Below are 27,143 nucleotides of genomic sequence, written 5' to 3'. Positions count from 1 at the left end.
CCCGGAGGACCTGAGCCCTGGGACCATGCCTCAGGACTACCTGGCCTGATGACTCCTTGCTATCCCCAGTCTACCTGGTCGTGTTGCTGCTCCAGTTTCAACTGTTCTGCCTGCGGCTATAGAACCCTGACCTGTTCACCGGACGTGCTACCTTGTCCCGGACCTGCTGTTTTCGACTCTCTCTCTCTACCGCATCTGCTGTCTCTAACTCTAAATACTTGGCTATGAAAAGCCAACTGACATTTACTCCTGAGGTGCTGACCTGTTGCAGCCTCTACAACCACTGTGATTATTATTATTATTATTTGACCCTGCTGGTCATCTATGAATGTTTGAACATCTTGGCCATGTACTGTTATAATCTCAACCTGGCACAGCCAGAAGAGGACTGGCCACCCCTCAGAGCCTGGTTCCTCTCTAAGTTTCTTCCTAGGGTTCCTGCCTTTCTAGGGAGTTTTTCCTAGCCACCGTGCTTCGACATCTGAATTGCTTGCTTTTTGTAGTTTTAGGCTGGGTTTCTGTATAGCCCTTTGTGACATTGGCTGATGTAAAAAGGGCTTTACAAATACATTTTATTGATTGATTGGTGAAATGATGATTGATGCTTGACTGCTGATTGACAAATACAAATATTCTCGAGCTTTTCCATAATAATCTCATCATGTAGACTAGTGTATTTTATTTTAACCAGGCAAGTCAGTTAAGAACAAATAATTAATTACAATGGATGCCTACACCAGCCCAAACTCGGATGATGCTGGGCCAATTGTGCGCCGCTCTATGGGACTCCCAATCACGGTCGGTTGTGATACAGCCTGGATTCAAATCAGGGTGTCTGTAGTGACACTTCCAGCACTGAGATGTAGTGCCTTAGACCGCTTTGCCACTCGGGGGACCAACTGCACTGTATCTGCAAGCTATTGGCTAGAACACACATGCCAAGACCAGAATAGGCACATTTGCTATTTAACGTATCAGTTTTTGTGACAAAACTGGCGGTAGAGTTGAAAATGCGATGGAAACACATTGGACTTTAGATTTTTATTTGGTACATGAAAACTAATAATTTTTTTGTGCACTACATCATAACTTACTGATTTTTATCCATAACATGTTTGTTTGGTGGAAACACACCCCTGTTGGAAAATGTGCATATTTTCTTAATGCTGATTTTAGAATAATTACATGAAAATCTGCTCGCCAATTGGATGGAAACCTAGCTAATGATACACATTTATTTTTACCATGGCACAAATAGAATTTTGCCATTCAACGTATTATCTGGGTGAATATTTTAACTACAGTTTTTAAATGGCCTATATGCAACTACAATGCAGCATATTGCATATCTGCCCCCGCAAAAAACTCTAGCACTAATGATGAAGTTGTTTTAGGAGTAGGATGATGCTGTTTCGCTCAAAGACCCAGTGAAGCAGATAGTTCCTTATCAGCCCTCTCTTTAAATACAGTAGCTTTGCATGACCCTGCCCCTCCATTTTCCCTGCTGACTTGAGTTACAGTTACTCCTATAATACATTTACATTTTAGTCATTTAGCAGACGCTCTTATCCAGAGTTATAGACTGACAGCTACTTACAGTTAAAGGGATTCTCCGGTACTGGCCCACATGGAGGAAACTTTTGTATACTTTTTAGCCAGTAGTTCTGAAAGTAATGCTCACGAGCCAAAAGTGGTCCCTGAAAATTGCGTACTACGTCACATATGTGCAGATATGTTGATAAAAGAATAATATGTTTAAAGGTAAATGATTAAAGAGTCCAACCCTGAAACGTAACTAATTAGTAGTTATGTAGCATGTATAATGAATAATTAAAGTACTAAACGTAAGTCCCATAAGGTCTAGTAGAGACCCGGGAGGGAGAGAAATGTGTGTGTATATTAGTGTGCCTAAGAAAATAGCGAGAACAATTAGACTGTGTTTGACCCGACCTAGCGAGGAACTTTGAGAAACTTATGAGGAGAAAGGGAGTAACTCTCAAGGTTCCTCTAATCTAGGGGGAAAGGATCAGACAGCGCTGGGTAGAGATTAACAGTGGTGAGAACTCCGGGGAGGGATACAACTCACCTACTGTTCGTGTGGATGTATGTGTGTAGGACATCTACTGTTTGTGTGGAGGTATGTGCGTAAATGGGGAGTGAGCATAAAATGAATGTCTTTGTGTAATGGACTTCAGAACGTTCTCTGAATAAACTGTACAGACCTTTTGCAGAAGCTGAGTCTTTGCCTAATTATTCTTAACCCAGTGTCTTACAAACCTTGGGGATTAGTCAAAGCTTATTGATTGTTAGTTATTATCATTGGGATCGAAAATTCTCTTGACATATGTGCACCACATCATTGCTCTCTCTCTCTGCTCTGCTGTGGGTGCATCATGTGCATCTTGCTAGCTGTCACTGATATGGCGAGGGGCTGGCCCACATGGAGGAAAATGTAGGGAAAATGGAGCAGCGCAGCTTCCAGATAAACAGTTGCTTTCAAAGTAGTGATTTTATGGCTAATTGAATAGCATAATTATTCTGCTCATAGATTATGCATGTATGAGCTACACATTGACACATCCAGCCCAAAGCTGGATGGCCCTCACCCCTTTTGGCACTGATCTGAAACACTCACCCAGTGCTTTAGCCAACTCTTTTGTAGTAACAATGTAATTACTCTAGTCACAACATGGTATGTATGTATGTATGTGTGTGTGTGTGTGTGTGTGTGTGTGTGTGTGTGTGTGTGTGTGTGTGTGTGTGTGTGTGTGTGTGTGTGTGTGTGTTGTGTGTGTCGCCCCACCAATCCACCCAGCACTGGTCGACTCAATCTTAGAAAGACTTATATTCAAGGAGTTTCTACTGAACTGCAGAGGAGTGAAGCAGAGCATACCACCACACATCCACTTTAGAGACATACAAAGCTCATGGAGTGGAACAATGATCATCACAGCAGTGGGAAGCACACACACACCCTAACCGCAAGCATACATTCAGACACGCACACGCACACTCACACACCTGGCTAGAGGCCACCACACGGCAGGCAGTGACCTCGGCTCTCTTCATCAGTGTGTGGACCTGCTGTGTAAAGGTGAGTCACTGAGGCTGGCGTGACTAGGTACCACTCAGAAAGAGGGGGATAACTTCACACCACACATACACAAAAACACACACACAGTGGTGAGGTGCAAGCGTACAAAATGAGGCAACTAACAATATCTCTCTCTCCATCTTCTCTCTAGTCTACTACAGCGTTGAACAAAAGCCTCAGATCAGTTTAAAACAGCCCTTCCATTAGATAGCTTGACTCCAGACTGAACCTCAACTGTCCAAATTAGATATAGGTTCTCATAACTGGACTGAAATGAGAAGAGGCTGAAAAGAGTGAGGCAAGCAGGCCAATGAAATTACAATGCTGATCATTATCACTATTAATGTTTGTTAAAACTTCTTTATACTAATGACAGACCTGCAAGTCTGGCTCCCTGAAACTGTGATACACTCCAGTGATAAGGGTACAAATAACAATTTGTTCATTTCTTTCTGTACCTCAATGAGGCTGCTATCCTAGAAGAGAAAGTAGGCTAGACCTGAAGGCACTCCAGTTCTGCTTAAAAGGAACATTCACTGCTTCCTTCTTTGAATTAAGCTGTAAGTTTATTGTTTGTTTCCTAAGAAACACTTAATAACTGACTTTCAAAAAGGAAGACACAGCTTCCGTACATCCTGTAGTAATAAGAAAAACACAGAGAGCAAGCATTTCAATACTCACCAGGGCTCTTAGTTGGAGCTCCCAACTTTAAAACTATTTAGGACCAGAAAAAGATATTCATTAAAATTGATTTGGTTTACATATAGCCTACATTAGGCCAATACGCGCCTGCAGGCTGACCTCAGTTGGAATGGTGTTTCCTCTGACACATTTGTGTGGCTGGCTTCCAGGTTAAGTGGGCGGGTGTTAAGAAGCACAGTGGTGTGTCATGTTTTGGAGGACACATAACTTGACCTTCACCTCCAGAGCCTGTTGTGGAGTTGCAACGATAAGACAAGATTGAAATTGGGGAGAAAGAAATCGCATTTTCAACTCTAAAAATACGTAACGTGATTGGTAAATTAATTGGGGAAAAAATTGACCAATAGGAGGCCATGCTCCTTTATTTTTCAATCTGTAAACGTTAACGTCCCTTTAACCACCCCGTTAACCACCCAATTCAACCCCCTACAGCCCTCACCCCTTTTGGCACTGATGTGAATCAGGTGGATAGGTGGAAGCAGCAATATGGAAAAACCCAGTCAAGGTGAAATACAGTAATTACATTGCTTAAACCGATCCATTCCTCTCAGATCGACTGGAGAGCCTTGGGAGCCAAAGCTATGGGTTGATGTGGGATTCAGCAGCATTATGCTACTGAGAAGTGGAGGAGCTTAGCACATGTTTGAGCAATACCAAATTTTGCGTGTGTATTCATGACTGTTTTAATGTGATCATACAGTAGTTGGGCGGCAGCCATCTCACTGGCGGTAATTCTGCGTATCAGCAGTTGTAAAAGACACCAACCTCTCTTTCTCTCTGTGCTACCATCCCGAAAAGTGTGAAGCATTGATCAGTAGGACAGGTAGGCTGATTTTGTAAAACGATACAAGCGAGTAGCAATAAACAATCTCCTGTTGATGAGAATGAGTAGCATAAAGTCAGAAGTTTACATACACTCAATTAGTATTTGGTAGCATTGCCTTTAAATTGTTTAACTTGGGTCAAACATTTCGGGTAGCCTTCCACAAGCTTCCCACAATAAGTGAATTTTGGCCCATTCCTCCTGACAGCTGGTGTAACTGAGTCAGATTTGTAAGCCTCCTTGCTCGCACATGCTTTTTCAGTTCTGCCCACAAATTTTCTATAGGATTGAGGTCAAGGCTGTGTGATGGCCACTCCAATACCTTGACTTTGTTGTCCGTAAGCCATTTTGCCACAACTTTGGAAGTATGCTTGGGGTCATTGTCCATTTGGAAGACCCATTTGCGACCAAGCTTTAACCTTCTGACTGATGTCTTGAGATGTTGCTTCAATATATCCACATAATTTTCTGTCCTCATGATGCCATCTATTTGTGAAGTACACCAGTCCCTCCTGCAGCAAAGCACCCCCACAACATGATGCTGCGACCCCCGTCCTTCACGGTTGGGATGGTGTTCTTCGGCTTGCAAGCTTCCCCCTTTTTCCTCCAAACATAACAATGGTCATTATGGCCAAACAGTTCTATTTTTGTTTCATCAGACCAGAGGACATTTCTCCAAAAAGTACGATATTTGTCCCCATGTGCAGTTGCAAACCGTAGTCTGGCTTTTTATGGTGGTTTTGGAGCAATGGCTTCTTCCTTGCTGAGCCCCCTTTCAGGTTATGTCGATATAGGACTCGTTTTACTGTGGATATAGATACTTTTGTACCCGTTTCCTCCAGCATCTTCACAAGTTCCTTTGCTGTTGTTCTGGGATTGATTTGCACTTTTCACACCAAGAACGCATCTTCTTCCTGAGCGGTATGACGGCTGCGTGGTTCCATGGTGTTTATACTTGCAGACTATTGTTTGTACAGATGAACATGGTACCTTCAGGCGTTTGGAAATTGTTCCCAAGGATGAACCAGACTTGCGGAGGTCTACAATTTTTCTCTGAGGTATTGGCTGATTTCTTTTGATTTTCCCATGATGTCAAGCAAAGAGGCACTGCGTTTGAAGGTAGTCCATGAAATACATCCACAGGTACACCTCCAATTGACTCAAATGATGTCAATTAGCCTATCAGAAGCTTCTAAAGCCATGACATCATTTTCTGGAATTTTCCAAGCTGTTTAAAGGCACAGTTAAGTTAGTGTATGTAAACTTCTGACCCACTGGAATTCTGATAAAGTGAATTATAAGTGAAATAATCTGTCTGTAAACAATTGTTGGAAAAATTACTTGTGTCATGCACAAAGTAGATGTCCTAACCAACTTGCCAAAACTATAGTTTGCTACCAAGACATCCACCCAGCTCTGGATGACTTAATCTTAGAAAGGCTTATATTCAAGGAGTTTCTACTAGTGCTGAGCGATTAACCATTTTTTTTCTTCTTCTGTTATTAAATAACTAATTGGCCGACATTGGTTCAATTACCTGAAACCCATTTAGTTTCTCTTCAGAGAAATCCAATCATTCTCGAGAGAAATCTGAGAAATAAAGTGAAGATCTATGTGGGATGCTGGGCTAAAGGGAGTTGTAGTTTTCATTAAGCAAATATTCAACCTAGTTCAGCACAGAAACGTGGTAAATAACCACATTGACCATAATCCATTGCACCAGCTTTTTCTGGCTCATTGACGGATCAGAGAGGAAGAGGCGAAGCGAGAGGTTTCACTCTCGCCAAAAGCTTTCCAAAATAAGCCCAATGCATTTATATAGGTTTATTTTGGACCTAAGCGTGTCTTGCCGCCTTTGGGACAACGACTCCCATTGTTAGGGCATAGACATGAGCATCTCGTAATTGTATACAGATCTCTGGACGGATACACTTTTACGCCTGCTTCGTTAGGTTAGATACACACAGACCACATACACCGCATGAGAGAGGAATGTACACAACACAACATCCACAGGGACAGATGCGGTTCATAAAAGTATACCTTATTTACTTTGAATAACTAGTAACATTCTTTTGTCAGACAGCTCTGCAACATACTTAGGCAGGCTAGCTAATTAGGATGACTAAAGACAGTATGGTGAGCATAAAACGTTAGGTGGCCTGACTGGCTGACTGCTACTGCCTGAGCCGAGAAGAGACAAATAAGTCATCAAATAAAAACTAAGAAATATACACAACTGAAATGTTTTATTATTTCATAGTAATTTCCTATTTTTTTTATTGATATCCACCAAACGAGGACCTGACAGAGACAATGGAATATCTTCAATGTTTTGGCAATTGAATGTTCACTATTTTTGGCTTTTGAATTAAAAAGCTCTAAAATCATTGTTACTGTCACGTCCTGGCCAGTATAAGGGTTAATTGTTATTGTAGTTTGGTCAGGATGTGGCAGAGGGTATTTGTTTTATGTGGTTCGGGGTGGTGTGTTAGTTAGGAGGGCGTTTGATTTATTATTTCCGGGTTTTGAGTTATGGTCTATGTTTATGTATTTCTATGTGTAGTCTAGTGAGTGTGTTTCTATGTTGAGTTAATTGGGGTGGACTTCCAATTGAAGGCAGCTGTTTGGTGTTGCCTTTGATTGGAAGTCCTATATTAGTTGGGTGTGTTTGTCTTGTATTTGTGGGAGATTGTTTTTGCATTTGCGTGTTTTTTGTCAGCCTGCAAAACTGTCATTTGTCGTGCTTATTATTTTCTTGTTTTTCCGTGTTCAACGTTTGTTAATAAATTAAGAAAATGAACACCAACTCTGCTGCATATTGGTCCACCTTTTCGGACGACGATTTCGCTATATCGTCCTCCGACGAAGAAAGTCGTGACAGTAACGTCCTTATTTCATAAATCATTTCATGTTAAAAAAAAATATCTAATGATTTGCTTTATAATTATACCGAAACCGAAACAACCTCAAAAAGCACCAATTGCTCAGCACTAGTTTCTACTGAACTGCAGAGGAGTGAAGCAGAGCATACAACCACACATCTTCTCTAGAGACACACAATGCTCATGGTGTGGAACAATGACCATCACAGCAGTGGGAAGCACACAAACACCCTAACTGCAAGCATACAGTCAGACACGCACATGCACACACACACACACCTGGCTAGAGGCCACCACACGGCAGGCAGTGACCTCGGCTCTCTTCATCAGTGTGTGGACCTGCTGAGTAAAGGTGAGTCAATGAGGCTGCGTAACTAGGTAAAACTCAATCTACTCTCTCTCTCTGAGCTCACACTGTACAGAGGAGTAAACTGAAAAGGAAGGAATAATGCAGCAACTCTTCAAGGACAACGGTAGTGAACTCCCCCCCCCCAAAATCATTTGTTTTAAACCCACAGAAAAAGCATTTTTTAAGTGAACTTTCTTTGTCCTTGAGGAGTTGCTGAATTTCCCACTATTTTTCAGTCCCACTTAGCTCATGACTGGCTCTACTTAGGAACGCACAAAGATAGAATGAATGCTGCCACCAGCCCATAGTACTGTATGGCGCATTAATCCACTGACACAGCCTGGGTCAATGCATTCCTCTGGATAATTGTATGTCAGCCTCTTAGCATTCATTATATCACTTTATGAGTGACTTTATACCTCCTTAGTACTGATGAACAAAACATCTAGGCCCTCCCTATAGATCTGTGTCATCTAAATAAAGGCCATTTCCAAGTGAGTGTCATGTCAATAGGATTCAGGTCACTCTAGAAACTGTCTGGTCGATGTGTTCAACAGTTACACCCCGAGTTCAGACAGTCAGAAGAGAAGTTCACAGGCAAACAAAACAAGAGCTCCTGAATGTTGGACCTGATGAGCAGCCAAAACATGATGAGCAGCCAAAACATCTACTTTAAAAAGTGAAAATTGTGTCATGGAGAGTTAATCCTATTGGGAAAGCTCTGCGTATGTACAACTCTTACACACTTCACTTTGGTGTTGCATGCTACAATAATGTATGACCTTGTTTTTACCCTGCTGAGATTCCTGTGGCATGAATGATCAGATATACAATAACCAGAAGAGGGATTAGCTGGATCACAGAAATTCAGTTTTAGAAGAAACCCTGACTCTCTTTATAATCCTGTCAATCAGGAGTGTATTTGTTTCTTTGATATTCATCTAAATCCAGACCAGTAGTATTATGTCAGCTCATCTGTAAATCCTGATCTTGATATGAATGACATAGGCTACAGAAAACGCCTATAACATAGTAATAAGACAGCAATACATGTGCAAATCAGATGTACAATACAAAACTGATTCAGGCATTTATACAAAGGAACATTTATAAAAGGAAGGAATAAATAAATACACTGACACACACGCACAAACAATCAACTATGTTGAAGGCAAGTAAATGTATCACACACTACAGACAAATAAATCAATATTTGACATTATGCCAAGATCTTACCAAGAGCTATTTCTTTGATGGGGACGTGCACTCAATCAGCAAGCGTTGTAGGGCTGACTTCATGTCATCAAATAAAACATAGGCGCATCAGTCAGCTGGTCCTGTGTAGCTATAGCACCAATGTTCCCCCGAACTCCGAGCTCCAAATTGGTAAGTGAAGTAGCTATCTAGTATCGACAGTTCTGTCAGACACTGGAATAAAAGGCAGAGAATGCGCTCTTGCCTTGTAGTTTATATGACCATATATGCTTCCCTGGTTAATTCGTTCCCTCCCACTCGGCCACTTCGGGATACCTCTCCAACCTCTTTCCTCAAAGAGCAAAACAATACACGTTGGCTATGACATTTGCACCAATCTGTCGGATGAAATGTCCACGTCATGTCTCAGCTGCCCGGTTGACAGCTCTCTCCTCCCGCGGCGTTGCTCAGGAACTCTGTGGAGTTACGTGTGTGACATACTCAGACACCACTCAAGGTCCCCCCGTGTACCTTGGTACTGCAATATTGTCACACCTGCCACTCTGCTACACTTTGTTCGTAGTAGACTTTCCACGTCTTAATCGTTGTCTCGAACGAGTAGTACTTCAAAACCCAATTGTTTTTCTATGTAGCTAGCTAGGGCGTTCAAAACAGTTCCGTGACATGCATACTGCTCTACTCGAACACACTAATATATTCAAAGCATGTTGTAAAATTATCAAAAGGTTATACATTTCTTTATACAGGAAACTGATATATTTGTCCACTTTGCTACCTATAATAAAATAGCAAAAACCCCAGGAAGTAGCTACGTCCACACGCCACTATTTTCATTGTTATATCTGTGCAGGGTTGCCAGGCAAGCACACATTTCTAAAACAATGACTGCAAAACCTGCCCTAAAGGCCTGAAAACTAGCCAAAAAACGTTTTCAAAGCAAGAGATGTTGCCATATGTATACAATAAACCCTTTTCCCATAACGTTATCGAGACATTTAAGAAGGAATATCGTAGTAACTTGTAATGACGTTCGAAGCAAAATTCGGTTTTCCTCAAAATAATAATTATTGCCAGGACACAATAATGTCTTGGACACAGCCAACGACTTCAACTATATATCCCATTCCAATATTATATTCCAAACAATCTTTTTTTAAATGAATTTAAAACAACTTTTGATAACCGTTTGCCCCTGAATGTCCTTTTAATGTCCTGTTGGGATGTAAAACCTTGGATTATTCAAATAATATTTAGTGCAATTGTACATAATGGTTTGTATGGAAAAGGAACAGCAAAGAAAGAAAAAGGTGAGTTAAAAACAGGGAGGGGGAGGGCAGTTAACCCGATACTTTTTTAAAAATTCCCATTTTGAAAAATAACATTTTGTGAAATAACTAAAAAAGTGTAAACTCTATCCATTTATTTCCCTTTATAGTTTATTTGCCTAAGCATGACCTTCACCCACATACCAATTTTTTCCCAAACATTGCTTTTTTGTGTCAGCAATTAGACATTGTTCTTAGGGGGGCTAGTTACCCCTAGTACCCTATAATTGTAAATAAATCCATTTTGCACATGTGTAAAACTATAGATAAATCCAACAAGAGAGTTTGAGTGGTGAACGTTGGACAGAGGATCTCGAAATCTCTGAGCAAGAAACACTTGGAGGAACTTAAAAAAAACGAATGTTAGGCTATTTTCTGGCAATTGTGTTATTATGTGCCAGATGCTAAGACTACAAACCGTTATAAATGGCCCATTTGCGAGATTGACTTGTCATTTCAATAGGCATAGGCTACAGACTAAAATCTGGGTTTATGATTGTAATTACATTTTGCCATGGTTTGCTTAGATAAAGGCAGGTAGCTTATAGCCGCTGATAGGCCTACAACTCATTTCAGATAGTCTACAGTAGCCTAGACAAGATGTAGGCAAGATGTAAACTAAACGATTTAGCAGCTTGCTGAGTTAAAATTAACAGACTCATTAATTCAACATGAATAGGGAGGTGATTTAGAGGTAAGAAATGCTTGTGTTTCCCAATAGCCTGCTGTAATAAGCTACGAAGGACAGGGTCATCATTTCAATCACTGAATTAAATATTAATAATATGTACAGTACCAATCAAAGGTTTGGACACACCTACTCATTCCAGGGTTTTTCTTTCTTTCTACGATTTTCTACATTGTAGAATAATAGTGAAGACATCAAAACTATGAAATAACGAGCTTCATGAGGTAGTCACCTGGAATGCATTTCAATTAACAGGTGTGCCTTGTTAAAAGTTAATTTGTGGAATTTCTTTCCTTCTTGATGCGTTTGAGTCAATCAGTTGTGTTGTGACAAGGTAGGGGTGGTATACAGAAGATAGCTCTATTTGGTAAAAGACCAAGTCCATACTATGGCAAGAACAGCTCAAATAAGCAAAGAGAAACAACAGTCCATCATTACTTTAAGACATGAAGGTCAGTCAATTCGGAAAATTCTGAATATTTCTTCAAGTGCAGTCGCAAAAACCATCAAGCAATTTGATGAAACTGGCTCTCATAAGGACCATCACAGGAAAGGAAGACCCAGAGTTACATCTGCTGCAGAGGATAAGTTCATTAGAGTTAACTGCACCTCAGATTGCAGCCCAAATAAATGCTTCACAGAGTTCAAGTCACAGACACATCTCAACATCAACTGTTCAGAGGAGACTGCGTGAATCAGGCCTTCATGGTCGAATTGCTGCAAAGAAACCACTTTAAAGGACACCAATAAGAAGAAGAGACTTGCTTGGACCAAGGGAAATGAGCAATGGAAATTAGACCGGTGGAAATCTGTCCTTTGGTCTGATGAGTCCAAATTTGAGATTTCTGGTTCCAACCGCCATGTCTTTGTGAGATGCAGAGTATTTGAACGTATGATCTCCGCATGTAGGGTTCCCACCGTGAAGCATGGAGGAGGAGGTGTGATGGTGTAGGGGTACTTTGCTGGTGACATAGTCTGTGATTTATTTAGAATTCAAGGCACACTTAACCAGCATGGCTACCACAGCATTTTGCAGCGATACGCCATCCCATCTGGTTTGCACTTAGTGGGACTATCATTCGTTTTTCAACAGGACAATGACCCAAAACACACCTCCAGGCTGTGTAAGGGCTATTTGACCAAGAGGGAGAGCAATGGAGTGCTGTGTAACCGATGTGAAATGGCTAGTTAGTTAGCGGTGGTGCGCGCTAATAGCGTTTCAATCAGTGACGTCACTCGCTCTGAGACTTGAAGTAGGCTTTCCCCTTGCGTTGCAAGGGGCGCGGCTTTTGTGGCGCGATGGGTAACGATGCTTTGTGGGGTGTCAGTTGTTGATGTGTGCATGGGTCCCTGGTTCGAGCACGGGTTGGGGCGAAGAGAGGGACGGAACCTACACTGTTACATTGGTGCCGTGACCCGGATCATTGGTTGCTGCGGAAAAGGAGGAGGTCAAAGGGGGGGGGGGTGAGTGTAACCGATGTGAAATGGCTAGTGAGTTAGCGGTGGTGCGCGCTATTAGCGTTTCAATCAGTGACGTCACTCGCTCTGAGACTTGAAGTAGGGTTTCCCCTTGCGTTGCAAGGGCCGTGGCTTTTGTGGCGCAATGGGTAACGATGCTTCGTGGGGTGTCAGTTGTTGATGTGTGCAAGGGTTCCTGGTTCGAGCCCGGGTTGGGGCGAAGAGAGGGACGGAACCTACACTGTTACACTGCATCAGATGACCTGGCCTCCACAATCCCAAACCCAATTGAGATGGTTTGGGATGAGCTGGACCGCAGAGTGAAGGAAAAGCAGCCAACAAGTGCTCAGCATATGTGGGAACTCCTTCAAGGCTGTTGGAAAAAGCAGTACTCATGAAGCTGGTTGAAAAAATGCCAAGAGTGTGAAAAGCTGTCATCAAGGCAAAGGATGGCTACTTTGAAGAATCTAAAATCTATATGATTCCAAATCTATGATTCCATATCTAAAATCTACATGATTCCATATGTGTTATTTCATAGTTTTGATGTCTTTTTTTGGTTACTACATGATTCCATATCCGTTATTTCATAGTTTTGATGTCTTCACTATTATTCTACAGTGTAGAAAATAGTAGAAATAAAGAAAAACCCTTGAATGAGTGTGTGTCCTAACTTTTGACTGGTACTGTATATGAACTGAATATGCTTATTTTTAGCCTAATGTTACTACTGTTACCATCAATCTAATGCGTTCTAACAACTGATGGGCAATTTTGATAGAGCTTTGATGACTTCTAATTCAATTAACTAAACATGTCCATTAATAATTGCATAACAACACATGTTTACAACAACAATAAACTGAAGTTATAGGCTATTTATTAAATTGGTTTGCCAGCTCCAGGTAGGCTACACAAGGGCTCAAAGCAACTACATGACATCTAGTGGAAGCCTTAGGAAGTGCACAATTATTACTACGTCACTGTGTGTTCAATAGGAAACGACTTGAAGAGAGCCCATGCATCCAGATTTCCACTTCCTGGTAGGATTTCTCTCAGGTTTTTGCTTGCCATATGAGTTATGTTATACTCACAGACATCATTCAAACAGTTTTAGAAACTTCAGAGTGTTTACTATCCAAATCTCCTAATAATATGCATATCCTAGATTCTGAGTTTGAGTAGGAGGCAGTTTAATATGGGCACATATTTTCAGAAATTGTCAATACTGCCCCCTATCCTTAAAGAGCTGTAAGAAGTTAAGAGTCTTATCCCATCGCTGCAACTCCCGTACGGACTCGAGAGAAACAAGACCCCGCCTATGACCAGTGATATCATCATTTCAAAATATTTATTCTATCAAATGGTGGCCTAAAGTAGACTACAATGGCATAACAATTAATAGACTACTTGATGGCCAACAGAGGCAAATGTATCATTCTCCACATTTAATGTCAGTTTCATGGAGTACTTTTCTTCATAAAAGAACCACGCGAGGACGCTCTATAACTTTCATTTCAAATTTCCACTCGGGCAGCCCCCGAGACACAATAACTGAGCATACGTAAAACACTTCGCTTGATAACGTTTTCTTTAAGCAAAATCAACCACCTCCGTGTGAATTTATGTAACCAACTCCGAGTGAATTTTTAGAGAAATGCCATGGCGGCCGTGGTGAAACTAAGAAATAGCTCAAAAACCTGCAACCCACGACCAATTCATTTCCCCGCGACATCGTTTTCAAAGTATCCCAATTTACTAGAAAACTACGTACATGGCAACCCTGTATCTGTGCTACAGCTCTACGTCACCCGTTCGATCATAAGTGGAACACCGCCACTTTGCGCAACCACAAACTGTTGTCTACGACCGCCATCTCCCGGATTTATACCATACGTACATGCATAAACAATTGGTTCCGTTCAATGTTGTACGGTTGACTACTAGATGGTGCAAAAGAGCCATCCTTTTTATTCTGACACGCTTGCTCGCACACAAACTCCATGACAAGCAGCCGGGTTCAAGAGAAATAAACCAGCCCGTTTCCAGCCTAGTGGCTCAACTGTTAACACGGGTCAAAGTTATCCCGGAATAAGGACAGCACGCATGTGCCGTCAACCCGGATGTAGAATTTGTACTATTCGCTCCCTCATTTGAGTATTTATTTGACATTGTTGCTAACTGTGTCAAAAATAGAACACGTAGTCCTTTTATGGCACGCTTGAACCGGTCTAGACCGGGATAGACAGAAGTGTCGCGTGAACTGTCACAGCTGACAGCAATGGTAGCCTACTGAAGCTTGGCAGTACTGTAAGCATAACAAACCTTGGTTTTGAGGCTGTAGGCTCCGATTTTGTTATTACTTTAGTTGAATGCTTCATAATACGATTTAAAATATTTTAGCCTACAAACTATGTATTAGCTAATTCAGGTTAGGCCTAAATAATAGGGAATAGGATAGCCTGTACTAGCAGGTTTATTAGCCTTCAGCCAAACTCGGCCTAATGCTTGGCTATCACTAATTTGATTGGAGAAAAAATATAGTTTTGTTTTTATTTCCATTGAAAGTATAACTCAGAAGACCTGTCGTCTGTCAAAGTGGCGTCTAGAATGGACTTCCGCGGTAGAAAGTATGAGCGGGGCAGCAACTGGTCCGACCCAGAGGTGGCCGAACTCCTCCAGCTGTGGTCAGATGAGTCGGTCCAACTCGAGCTGGAAAGTTGCCTCCGAAATCAACATGTATTTAACCGAATAGCGGACGTCCTGCGGGAGAACGGCATCTATCGCACTGGCGACCAGTGCAGGGAGAAGATAAAAAAAATGAAGCTGGAGTACCGCCGCATCAAGGACAACCACAGGATGATACGTGGCGGGAGGTCGTGGAAGTTTTATGATGTTATGGATCGGGTCTTAACGAACCGACCGGCCATATCCTACTCCTCACTGGGCGGTGCCGTTATAGCCCACCAAGTCCTCCAGAGCCCGCCTAGTGGGGCAGACGCATACATCCATGGTCTGCCAGGTGGTGCCTTTGGTTCCACTGCTTCGGGCGGGTTCTTGTTTGGTCATCCGCCCAGGCTGGGGGAGCTGCTTGAGATCAAATGCGAGCATGCAGAGTCCGAGGACGGATTGCTGAACTCCGATGCTGCGCCCCCAGAGCTACTGTACCATACCGGGTCTGGAGATGAGCATGACACTGATGGGAAGTCTGCCGGGCTGGACCAAGAGGATCCGGTCGAGATGGCGCGAGGAGAGCGCACGACGAGCGCGCGATTCTCTCCTTCAGGTTGGCTAAAAATGCCTATTGCCCTGTATAATTTTGCATGGATATTCATTCTGTACTTTTATTAAAAGTGAGGGTATGAGTTACAACTATCATGTTGTAGTCCCAACATTCGGTACACTGTATCATTGCACAATTCGAACTGAACTTTGTCCTTGCAAAAACACACTACATGATTACACTTTGATTTGTGCACATATCAATCAATCACATTTATTTATAAAGCCCTTCTTACATAAGCTGATGTCACAAAGTTTCTGTACAGAAACCCAGCCTAAAACCCCAAACAGCAAGCAATGCAGGTGTAGAAGCACGGTGGCTAGGAAAAACTCCCTAGAAAGGCCAGAACCTAGGAAGAAACCTAGGCTATGAGGGGTGGCCAGTCCTCTTCTGGCTGTGCCGGGTGGAGATTATAACAGAACATGGCCAAGATGTTCAAATGTTCATAGATGACCAGCAATGTTCATAGATGACAAATGTATTTATTTGTACAGTGAAGGTTAGTACATTTGGCCCTATATTCCAGCATTTTGGATTTGAGATCAACTGTTTTCTATGAGGCAACAGTACAGAATGTCACCTTTTATTTGAGGGTATTTTCATACGACTGGTGGCTCCTCGAAGGAGTAAGGGGAGGACCATCCACCTCAGTGAATAAAAAAGAAAATGAAAAGTGCAACATTAAAAAAGTTATCCTTTTTAGGTAAAGCTACAGGTAGGCTAGTGGTTAGAGCGTTGAGCCAGTAACTGGAAGGTTTCTGGTTCGAATCCCCAAGCTGACACGGTAATTATCTGTTGTTCTGCCACTGAGCAAGGCATTTAACCCACTGTTTCCCGGGTGTCGAAGACGTGGATGTCGATTAAGGCAGCCCCCTGCACCTCTCTGATTCAGAGGGGTTGGGTTATTTGCGGAAGACACATTTCAGTTGAATACATTCAGTTGGACAACTGACTAGGTATCCCCCTTTCGCAATACTAAATATATTCACATCCCCAAATAATTGATTAAAACACACTGTTTTGCGATGAAGGTCTACAGTAGCCTCAACAGCACTCTGTAGGGTAGCACCATGGTGTAGCCGGAGGACAGCTAGTTTCCATCCTCCTCTGGGTACATTGACTTCAATATAAAACCTAGGAGGCTTATGGTTCTAACCCCTTTCCATAGACTTACACATTAATTACGACAACTTCCGGAGGATGTCCTCCAACCTGTCAGAGCTCTTGCAGCATGAACTGGCATGTTGTCCACCCTATCAAATGATCAGAGAATTAATCTAGTACTGAAAGCATAAGCATAAGCTAGCTAGTACTGCAGTGCATAAACTGTGGTAAGTAGTTGACAAAGACAATAGTTGAACAGTTTTGAACAAAAATTAAGGAGAAGCGAGAGAGAGCTATATTTTGTATTTTGTTTTCACTTTCAATTAGATAGCGAATGCAGCTAGCTAGCTTAGCCTACTCAAACACCTGGCTCAAACAGAGAGGGATGCTATGTTGGCTAGCTGGCAATGGCTATCCAACACTGGAACTCTTCCAAGTCAAGGTAAGCTTTAGATTTTTTTTAATTTATTGCCACCAGTACCTGCCAGTGTAACTGCTAAACTGCTTGCTGACTGTACACTGTACTGTATTATTGTAGCGGGTTTACTAACGCGTTAGTTCTAGTAGCTATGTTGACGATGATGTTAACGAATATGGTGATAAAGATGTAGGCTGTGTGTAGCGGTTAGCAGTTATGATATAAAGTTTTGGCTTGGAAAGGTTTTTTCGCCTGGTCACAGATAGCTGATGTGTTGTGCACTGAAGTCCACAAGCGAAGGGAAAATGTGAGAGGAGGAGACCACTTTCGATGCGAGAAGGAATTATACAACGAGCAAGTGATAATGCTGTTTGTATATGGCTGTTATGAAAGGGAACTGTTTGCTTGTGATCAGGGGTTTATTCATTCCGCCAATTCTGTTGAAAAACGTTTCTTGAACGAAACGGGGATAAACATAACTGAATTTGTCCAATAGAAACTCTAGTTTGCAACTGTTGGACAAATTATTACACCCTAGATCAGCTAGATGCAGTCAAGAGTGTTGAAGGCGGTATTGTCACCTTGATTACTCAAATTTTTCTCTCGACCTGTGCACCTACGTTGTAAACTTTCGTTCATAGGCTAGGTTGTAGCAACCTCATGATGGGTACAGGGAAAATTTGAGTATCATGTAGTAGCCTAAACCTATCGATGTTACATTGAGCTGGGTAAATAGAATAGGAATGAAAGTAATCTAATATGCTATAATAAAAATAAGGCTATGCTCATGAAAAAAATGATCGTCATCACCTTAGGTTCCCTGTTGCTCAGTTAGTAGAGTATGGTGTTTGCAACGCCAGGGTTGTGGTTTCGATTCCCACGGGGGGCCAGTACAAAAAATAAATAAAAAATGCATGAAATGAAATGTATGCATTCACTACTGTAAGTCGCTCTGGATAAGAGCGTCTGCTAAATGACTAAAATGTAAATGTTAAACGGCACCGACTGCCACTGCTTTATACGTATCTGTTTTACCGTTTAGAAGTAAAATCACTTTATGTATCCTCATTTGAAGAATATTTTTTTTCTTCCTAACTATTCGGACGTATTCACTTATAGTGTATTAAAGTTGTCAAATGTTTAGTATCTGGTCTCATATTCTTAGCACGCAATGACTATATCAAGCTTGTGACTGCATTTATAGTTTTGTATTTGTTTTTCAATTATCTTTTGCCCAATAGGAACTGAATGGGTGAATAATATATTTGTGTCATTTTGGACTGATTTTATTGTAAATAAGAATAGAAGATGTCTCTGAACACTTCTACATTAATGTGGATGCTACCATGATTATGTATAATCGTAAATTAATTGTGAATAATAATGATGAGTGAGAAAGAGACACAAAGATCATACCCCCAAGTCATGCTAACCTCTCACCATTAGGCTACAATAACAGGGGAGGTTAGCATTTTTTGGGAGTTATGATCTTTGTTCCTCTGTAACTTTCTCACTCATCATTATTCAGGATTCCTTCATGATTATCCAATAGAAATAAAAGTGACTCCAAAATGACAAAAGAGTCCCAAGCTTGATGTAGTCATTGCGTGCTAGGAATATGGGACCACATACTGGGACCACATACTAAACTTTGGACTACTTTAATACACATATAACTGAATTTGTCTAGATACTTATGACACCTTCATATTTCTAAACTGGGAAATTGATATGTATGAAAATACCCTCAAATAAAAGGTGACATTCTGTACTGTCGACTCATATGAGACATTTGATCCCAAATACCAAATATTGTAGTTCAAAGACATATTAAAAGTTTTAGCCTCACTGTCTAAATAAATACGTAGGGGAGTGTACGTGTAAGTATGGATTTAATAAGCAAAATAAGTCTTTGTGATCTATTATCCCTTCTTCCCTCTTCTCTCTTTCCGTCTTCAGGTTTCAGTGATCAGAACCAGGCTGGGTCCTCAGGCACAGGGGCCTCCATTGCTGGTCCTGATGGCCGGGACACAGGGAATCAGCGTGACCCAGATGGTTCCCGACCTGCAGCCCCTGTGAGGCAGAGGAAGCGTCGGCGTGCAGGTAGAGGGGCTGGTGGGGGAGGAGGGGGTGGATGTGGGGGCCGGGGGCCCCTGGACGAGGCCCTTGTCAGCTTCCTAAGCTGGCAGCGGTCTGCCGAGGAGCGGCTCATCTCCCTGGAGGAGGCACGGCTGGAGAGGGAGACGCAGGCGGAGGAGAGGCGGGAGCAGCAGGAGGAGAGGAGGGCGGAGCAGGAGAGACAGCATGAGCTCCGTCTGTTCAGCATGTTCACTGGGGCCCTGGCCGCTGTCAGGCAGACTGCCCCTACTGCTCCACCGTTTGCTCCTACTTTCTCTACTGACTCAACTGTACCCTCTGCCACTTCTGGACACACCGCTATACTTAACGCCCTATCTGCCCCAGCTACTTCGTCTGTCCCATTTGGCTGTCCTGCCCCAACTACAGAACCACCACCATCCATCCCAGCCCGTTGCCCCACTAAACCTGAGAGCATACTGGCCACACTAAGTGGTGCAGAGACCCCTGGCCACAGTGTGTACCTGTCTCGCCGTGGCAACTCCATTAGACAGCACCAGGGCATTCTACAGGAGGGCTACACCCAGTACCACGCTGACAAATACCAGCACACTGACAACCCCAATGTGAGTCTCCAACACTGCTGCTGCTCCGCATGCTGAGAACAGTCGTTCCAGACCTGTGTGTGGTGTCATACCACTTGTCATGTCACTTTGTGGCAAATGTTTCTGTAAAAAGTGCTAGACAAATAACAATTGATAGATTGACTGAAAGATAGATTGATAGATTTTGATGTCTCTCATCTCCAGGGCATCATCAACATGGGCACCAGTGAGAACAAGCTGTGCTATGATCTGCTGCACAAACGGGTGAGAGAGGGTGAAGAAAAAGGAGAAAATAGGGGAGGGAGAGCGGTTCATGTGGTTGCTCCACATTGCTAATCACTGACTTTGTCAATCAGAATGATACATTATTTATAGCTAGTGATGTGTCTGTTGGAGATGTGGTTCTGTACTTACTGTAACTATATTGCATTACACTCCAATGGAATGTAACCATTCTCTCTCCGTCCATAAATCAAAACCCTTTTTGTGCCCCTGCCTCCCTGCCACAGATGACCCAGCCTGACATGCTTCATATCGACCCAGCCTTGCTGCAGTATCCTGACTGGAAAGGCCACCGCTTGTAAGCAATCACCTTGTATGAGGACTTCATATGTCATGTGGAAAAGGATGGTTATGGTACATGTATTCATTAGAGATAATTGAAGTCCAATTCAATAACATGTTTAGCCTTCCCTGTAGCTCAGTTGGTAGAGCATGGTGTTTGCAACGCCAGGGTTGTGGGTTCAATTCCCACGGGGGGCCAGCACAGAAAAAATTGAATGAAATGTATGCATTCACTACTGTAAGTCGCTCTGGATAAGAGCGTCTGCTAAATGACTAAAAGGTAAATGTAAATGTTTATTACATACAAGAAAGATGTTGATTACAGCAGCAATAAAGATAAGGATGATGAGGATGATGGTGATGATATCCCCTCTTTAGTCTGAGAGAAGAAGTGTCCAGGTTCCTGTCCCACTACTGTGGTTCGCCCAGGCCACTGAGAGCAGACAATGTGAGTGAATTGAACTCGCCTCAGCCCTTAGTAGTACTGTATAATGGCTCTAGTCTAGTGTATAATCCTGGCCAATAGGGAATAAGGCTGTGATTGCTGGATTCATCTATGGGTGTGAATAGTTCAATTATGAAGAATGTTTTTACTCATAAAGCTAGTTTATTTGTGTGTATGTGTTCAGGTTGTGGTGATGAATGGCTGTGGCTCCCTCTTCTCATCCATAGCCACAGTGCTTTGTGACCCGGAAGGTTAGTTCAACTCAGTAGACTCAAGAAGTATGTCCAGTCGTTTCACCTATGTCTCACATATTATAGTTTTAAATATCATCCATGCCTTGTCAAACTGTGTAAGAGATGGTGTTTAATTCATGGATTTCAGTGGTTGAATTTAATTGAATATTGTGAGATTTATCCTGACAATGTGTCTGTGTGTGTGTTAGATGCAATCCTCATTCCAACTCCATTTTATGGAGTGATCACTGAGGATGTGCATCTGTACAGCAGTGTTCGGCTCTTCCATGTTCATCTCGACTGTGAAGTAGGTCTCCTTTCTTAACGTAATACATCCTATACCATAATATCACCCTGTGTTCTATTGTTGTATATGTTATTTGATGGCTCCATTTTCTGGGCAATATATTTTCTTGTGCGCTTTTTGTGTGTGCTTTTAGCCTAGTGGCAGTGGCAGTCGGCCTTTCCACCTCACTGTGGACAAACTGGAGGAAGCTATGAGGAAGGCGATTAGCGAGGTAGACCCCCCCCCCCCAAGAAAACAGAATAGTTATCCATTGTTAAAATGAAGATACAGGTACTAGAATGTTTCATTGGTGTAACTGTCCCTTGGTGTGGCTCTGTCTGTCAGGGGTTGAATGTGCGGGCCATGGTCCTGGTGAACCCCCATAACCCCCTGGCTGATGTCTACTCCCCTCAGGAGATGACTGGCTTTCTGGAGTTTGCCAAGAGGTGAGTTTTGTCCTCATATCATATTTCCATATTGTACAATATTTTCTCCCCTCTTGCGCATATAACGCTGAGTATTATGACTGTAGTTGTATTTTAAAGTGCAGCTAAGGGCTGAGGATTCTCCCAGAGCCATTGGTTCTAGTCTGTGGTTCACTCAGCATTAGCACCCTCTACAGACCTCCCTATGCACTGAGCTGCACTGAGCTGTAGTAACCATAAACCAGCCGTTTGTACAATGCGCTACTCCTCCGGCTGCCTACTGATAGAGGCCTTTTACTGCCTGCTTGTATTGCCTTTATAATAAAGAACAGTATACATCATATAACGGTGCAATAGAAATTCATGATAAATGATTTATCTTTTCCTCTCTGTTCTCTCCATTCCTTCCCCCCTGCCTAAGGCATAAGTTGCATGCCATTGTAGATGAGGTGTACATGCTGACAGTGTTTGAAGACACAGTAACCTTCCACAGCGTCCTCAGCATGGACAGGTATGATGCACACACGCACACAAACTCTGCCTATTAAATGTACACTACCATTCAAAAGTTTGGGGTCACTTAGAAATGTCCTTGTTTTTGAAAGAAAAGCACTATTTTTGTCCATTAAAATAACATAAAATTGATTAGAAATACAGTGTAGACATTGTTAAGGTTGTAAATTAATATTTTAGCTGGAAACGGCAGATTTCTAATGGAATATCTACATAGGCGTGCAGAGGCCCATTATCAGCAACCATCACTCCTATGTTCCAATGGCACGTTGTGCTAGCTAATCCAAGTTTATCATTTTAAAAGGGTAATTGATCATTAGAAAACCCTTTTGCAATTATGTTAGCACAGCTGAAAACTATTATTCTGATTAAAGAAGCAATAAAACTGGCCTTCTTTAGACTAGTTGAGTATCTGGAGCATCAGCATTTGTGGGTTCGATTACAGGCTCAAAATGTCCAGAAACAAATAACTTTCTTCTGAAACTCATCAGTCTATTCTTGTTCTGAGAAATGAAGGCTATTCCATGCGAGAAATTGCCAAGAAACGGAAGATCTCGTACAATCCTCAACTGGCAGCTTCATTAAATAGTACCCGCAAAACACCAGTCTCAACGTCAGCAGTGAAGAGGCGACTCCGGGATGCTGGCCTTCTAGGCAGAGTTCTTCTGTCCAGTGTCTATGTTCTTTTGCCCATCTTAATCTTTTATTTTTATTGGCCAGTCTGAGATATGGCTTTTTCTTTGGAACTCTGCCTAGAAGGCCAGCATCCCGGAGTCGCCTCTTCACTGTTGACGTTGAGACTGGTGTTTTGCGGGTACTATTTAATGAAGCTGCCAGTTGAGGACTTGTGAGGCATTTGTTTCTCTCAAACTAGACACTCTAATGTACTTGCCCTCTTGCTCAGTTGTGCACCGGGGCCTTCCACTCCTCTTTCTATTCTGGTTAGAGCCAGTTTGTGCTGTTCTGTGAAGGGAGTAGTACACAGCGTTGAACGAGATCTTCAGTTTCTTGGCAATTTCTCGCATGGAATAGCATTCATTTCTCAGAACAAGAATAGACTGACGAGTTTCAGAAGAAAGTTCTTTGTTTCTGGCCATTTTGAGCCTGTAATTGATCCTACAAATGCTGATGCTCCAGATACTCATTTAGTCTAAAGAAGGCCAGTTTTATTGCTTCTTTAATCAGAACAATAGTTTTCAGCTGTGCTAGCATAATTGCAAAAGGGTTTTCTAATGATCAATTAGCCTTTTAAAATTATAAACTTGGATTAGCTAACACAACGTGCCATTGGAACACAGGAGTGATAGTTGCTGATAATGGGCCTCTGTACGCCTTTGTATATATTCCATTAAAAATCAGCTGTTTCCAGCTACAATAGTCATTTACAACATTAACAATATCTACACTCTATTTCTGATCAATTTGATGTTATTTTAATGGACAGAAAATGTGCTTTTCTTTCAAAAACAAGGACATTTCTAAGTGACCCAAAACTTTTGAACGGTAGTGTACATTAACAATGGTGTGCTTACAGCCTGCCGGACCCCCAGAGAACACATGTGATGTGGGGGATGAGCAAGGTAAGAGTTTAAAGTGAGGGTGTGTGTGCGTGCATATGCATGTGTCTGAATGTGTTTGTACGTATATGTTGTTGTGGGGACTATCTGGGGGTTGTGTGGCCATCCTGTTAGATTGTCCCCTGTCTCCTGTGTGTTGTCCCTGTGCAGGACTTTGCGATGGCAGGAGTGCGTGTGGGCACTGTGTACTCTGATAACAGGGACTTGGTGGAAGCTCTGGTTAAACTGGGGGTGTTCCATGGTGTCCCTGGTCCCATACAGCACCAGATTGCAATCCTGCTCCAGGACAAAGGTACACACACACACACACACACACACACACACACACACACACACACACACACACACACACACACACACACACACACACTAGATGAGAGGACATACCATCCAAGTAGGGAGTTCAACCTACCTGTGTTCTACTCTGTAGATTGGATCAATGGGAAGTTTCTTCCAGAGAACAGGCTGAGAATGCAGGCAGCTCACAGGTACATGACAGGGGAGCTACAGAGCCTGGGAGTCCCCTACCTCCACCGGCCTGCTGGCTTATACATCTGGGCTGACCTCAGGAAGGTACGAATACTGAAACAGGTTTGGGTTTACTGCATGGTGTGGAGCTGCTGTTTTGGTTCTTCCTGACATGGTTCCTCCTCTCTCTCTCTTTATTTCTCTCTCTTTCGTTCTCTCTCTCTTGGTCAGTACCTGTATGAGCCGTCGTTTGTGGAGGAACTGTCCCTGTGGAGGTGTTTCCTCAGACACAAGGTGGTGGTGAGCTGTGGCCAAGCCTTCCACTGCTCCACTCCCGGCTGGTTCCGCATTGTCTTCACCGACCGACAGCAACACCTTACGCTGGGTACATTCAGATGCTTTTCTCTTCTCATGATAGCGGGGGAGGAAAACAGATATAGGGAGATGTTGATATTTTTTCCTCCTCCCTTTTCGACCTCTTCTTTCTTTTGTCCTGTTTTCCTTTACTTCCCATTTCTTCATCTCAGTCTTTGAAGTCATTCAATGACATGATATCTAAATCAAAGGGATGGTGTTATATGTGGTTATTGTAGGCATGCAAAGGATCAGGAGGGCCTTGGAGGAGATAGAAGGGGCCACATCCACCCTTGACACAGGCACAACCAACGAGGCCACAGAGGAGAAAGGGACAGAGAAGACAACACAGGGGGACACAACAGACGCACACAAACCTCTTGCTGTTAAGTCAACATCCTTGTCCAAGAACAGATCATCAGAAGAGCCAGAGGAGAAGGATAATAATGTCCCTGATGCCATCCCATTGGTCAGTGAAGACTTTGTCTTGCTTGACTGCCAGACGTCCCACCCCACAGAAAGTCTGGACTCCCTGATTGGTGCCCTGAGGCAACAGATCCACGCCTCTGATTGGCTGGAGAAGAACACTCCGGAACTGTCTGCTGGGGAGGACCCAGAGCTTCTGGATGTGTTCAAAGATCTGCTGGACAGAGCCAGAAAGTAGAGGAGAGGAGGGGATGGAGAGGAGGATATGGAGAGGAGAGGAAAGGAGGGATGGAAAGGAGGGGATGGAAAGGTGGGGATGGAGAGGAGAGGATGGAGAGGAGGGGATAGAGAGGAGAGGATGGAGAGGAGGGGATGGGGAGGATGGTTAGAGGAGGGGGGAGAGGGGAGGCGGAAGGAAAGGACAGGAGGCAAGAAAGGACATCAGTCAGGATAGGCGACAAAGGTTCCCCAGTTTGCCCACATCAGAATGTCTTAATTTTTTGTTGTTATGAGAGCTGTTCTTCATTATTTCAGCCAGAAGTCAGTGTATCAGGCTGTGCTGTAATCTCTGCAGTTCTGTTCATTGAATGCCAATGTTGACTCAAACGAATATACAGAGTTAAGTTTAAGTCTCTGTCAAATACATTTTATACTTTAGTTATAACTCGTTTTCTGGTTGTACTTTTGTTCTGTAATCCACTTTAATAATTAACCTTGAATATGGTTATATGTTTATGACGTGGTCATCTATAGTACCATTCCTGAGCTTTTAAGAGAGTTGTTGTTAATACTGTATGCATATGTACAGTAAATGGTTCTGAATATTTCACCAAGTCTTAATGTTGATAAATTGGTTAACGTTCAATAAAAGCTTTATTTTTACCACTTGTGGAGAAGTACCGTATGTGGTTTACCAAATCAATTCTAGTGAAAGCCTAAATACTGTAGACTACATTTTTTAGTTGGTAAATCAAGGAAGTGAAACTCACATGAAATAGTTTTGAAACCCAAATGATTGAAGTATAATGTTACCTGTTTTTGTTACTGTAGATATTCCAAGGACACAACATAATCTGTTTTTGCCTGCATTTTGATACATAGTAATTGACCAGTAAAAGTTGCATAGGCTGTTGTTGACAGTTTGGCTCTGGGTTGGTGAGGTTTTTCCAAGATGACCATGCTCTGACTTGGGACTAGAAAAGGAAGCTGGAGGTTTTGATTTGTGTGGGGGTACCCAGTGTGTGTGAGAGAGTGGAGTTTCCTTTCCTGAGTTCATACACACACACACACATACGACCCCCTGTTCACCAACACATGGCAGCTATAATGTCATGGCTGAGTGGGAGCATGTGGTTGATTGTGATCTGGTGAAAGCATCATGTTACTTACTCTTGTGGGCGAGGTGTGAAACATGAAGTGTTTGTGTGTGTGTGGTGGGGGGTATTTTTTCCCCCATGATGATAACCTGTCCTTTGTACTCCACTGCAGAGTGAGGGAACAGGGACCAAGCTTTAAAAGTGTCCTCACCCTTCAAAACAGATAAATACAGTAAAAAAAAGAAAGTTGTTTGACTATTGTCCTTTCACTACCATGGTGGATATGGTAGAGGGAGACAGTGCTGTTTTCACTTTCCTAACAGCATGAGCCTTTGTGTCACAGCCAAGAGATGCTGGGGGAACTCAAACAATGAGTGGGGGGTTTCCACTGTTGTGGGGAGGCGGAGAGCAACACAGAGGAAAATATTTAGAGTCATATTCCACCACTGTGTGTGTTCCTGACTGTGGTACACTGGTAGTGTGAGTCACTGTATCTGAGTGTTTGATGGCA

At 42.6% G+C, this 27,143-nt stretch overlaps 2 protein-coding genes across 3 annotated transcripts in view; one reads left to right on the top strand and one right to left on the bottom strand.

Annotated features, from left to right (window-relative positions):
- The window catches only part of furinb (furin (paired basic amino acid cleaving enzyme) b), a 220,006-nt gene extending 209,976 nt beyond the window's left edge, over positions 1 to 10,030 (bottom strand). Inside the window, exon 1 of one of the 2 annotated variants that reach the window (XM_014125103.3) lies at positions 9,090 to 10,030. The gene's annotated coding sequence lies outside the window, so the exon portion shown is untranslated. The remainder of the gene's footprint in view (positions 1 to 9,089) is intronic. The other variant, XM_082957299.1, reaches the window with a different exon arrangement.
- Positions 10,031 to 14,496: 4,466 nt separating this feature from the next.
- Positions 14,497 to 26,198, top strand: LOC106561303 (1-aminocyclopropane-1-carboxylate synthase homolog (Arabidopsis)(non-functional)). Its single transcript, XM_082957298.1, has 15 exons — positions 14,497 to 15,825; positions 19,304 to 20,046; positions 20,230 to 20,289; positions 20,535 to 20,605; positions 20,968 to 21,037; positions 21,219 to 21,285; positions 21,477 to 21,574; positions 21,708 to 21,785; positions 21,899 to 21,999; positions 22,400 to 22,489; positions 24,026 to 24,071; positions 24,219 to 24,360; positions 24,499 to 24,641; positions 24,768 to 24,921; positions 25,130 to 26,198. Exons 1-15 carry the CDS (start codon positions 15,150 to 15,152, stop codon positions 25,552 to 25,554), a joined length of 2,964 nt encoding a protein of 987 aa, XP_082813424.1. The 5' UTR covers positions 14,497 to 15,149; the 3' UTR covers positions 25,555 to 26,198.
- The last annotated feature ends 945 nt before the right edge of the window (positions 26,199 to 27,143 follow it).

The sequence above is a fragment of the Salmo salar genome, chromosome 10 (genome assembly GCF_965601325.2).
Source record: "Salmo salar chromosome 10, fSalSal1, whole genome shotgun sequence".
In the NCBI taxonomy this organism is placed as follows: Eukaryota; Metazoa; Chordata; class Actinopteri; order Salmoniformes; family Salmonidae; genus Salmo; species Salmo salar.
This window is presented reverse-complemented; position numbering and strand designations above follow the sequence as displayed.

Coding starts and splice junctions, on each gene's coding strand:
- LOC106561303 (XM_082957298.1), top strand. CDS start 15,150: ATGGACTTCCGCGGTAGAAAGTATGAGCGGGGCAGCAACTGGTCCGAC. Junction 21,286..21,476: donor AGTGCTTTGTGACCCGGAAG/GTTAGTTCAACT, acceptor TGTGTGTGTTAG/ATGCAATCCTCATTCCAACT. Junction 21,575..21,707: donor ATGTTCATCTCGACTGTGAA/GTAGGTCTCCTT, acceptor GTGTGCTTTTAG/CCTAGTGGCAGTGGCAGTCG.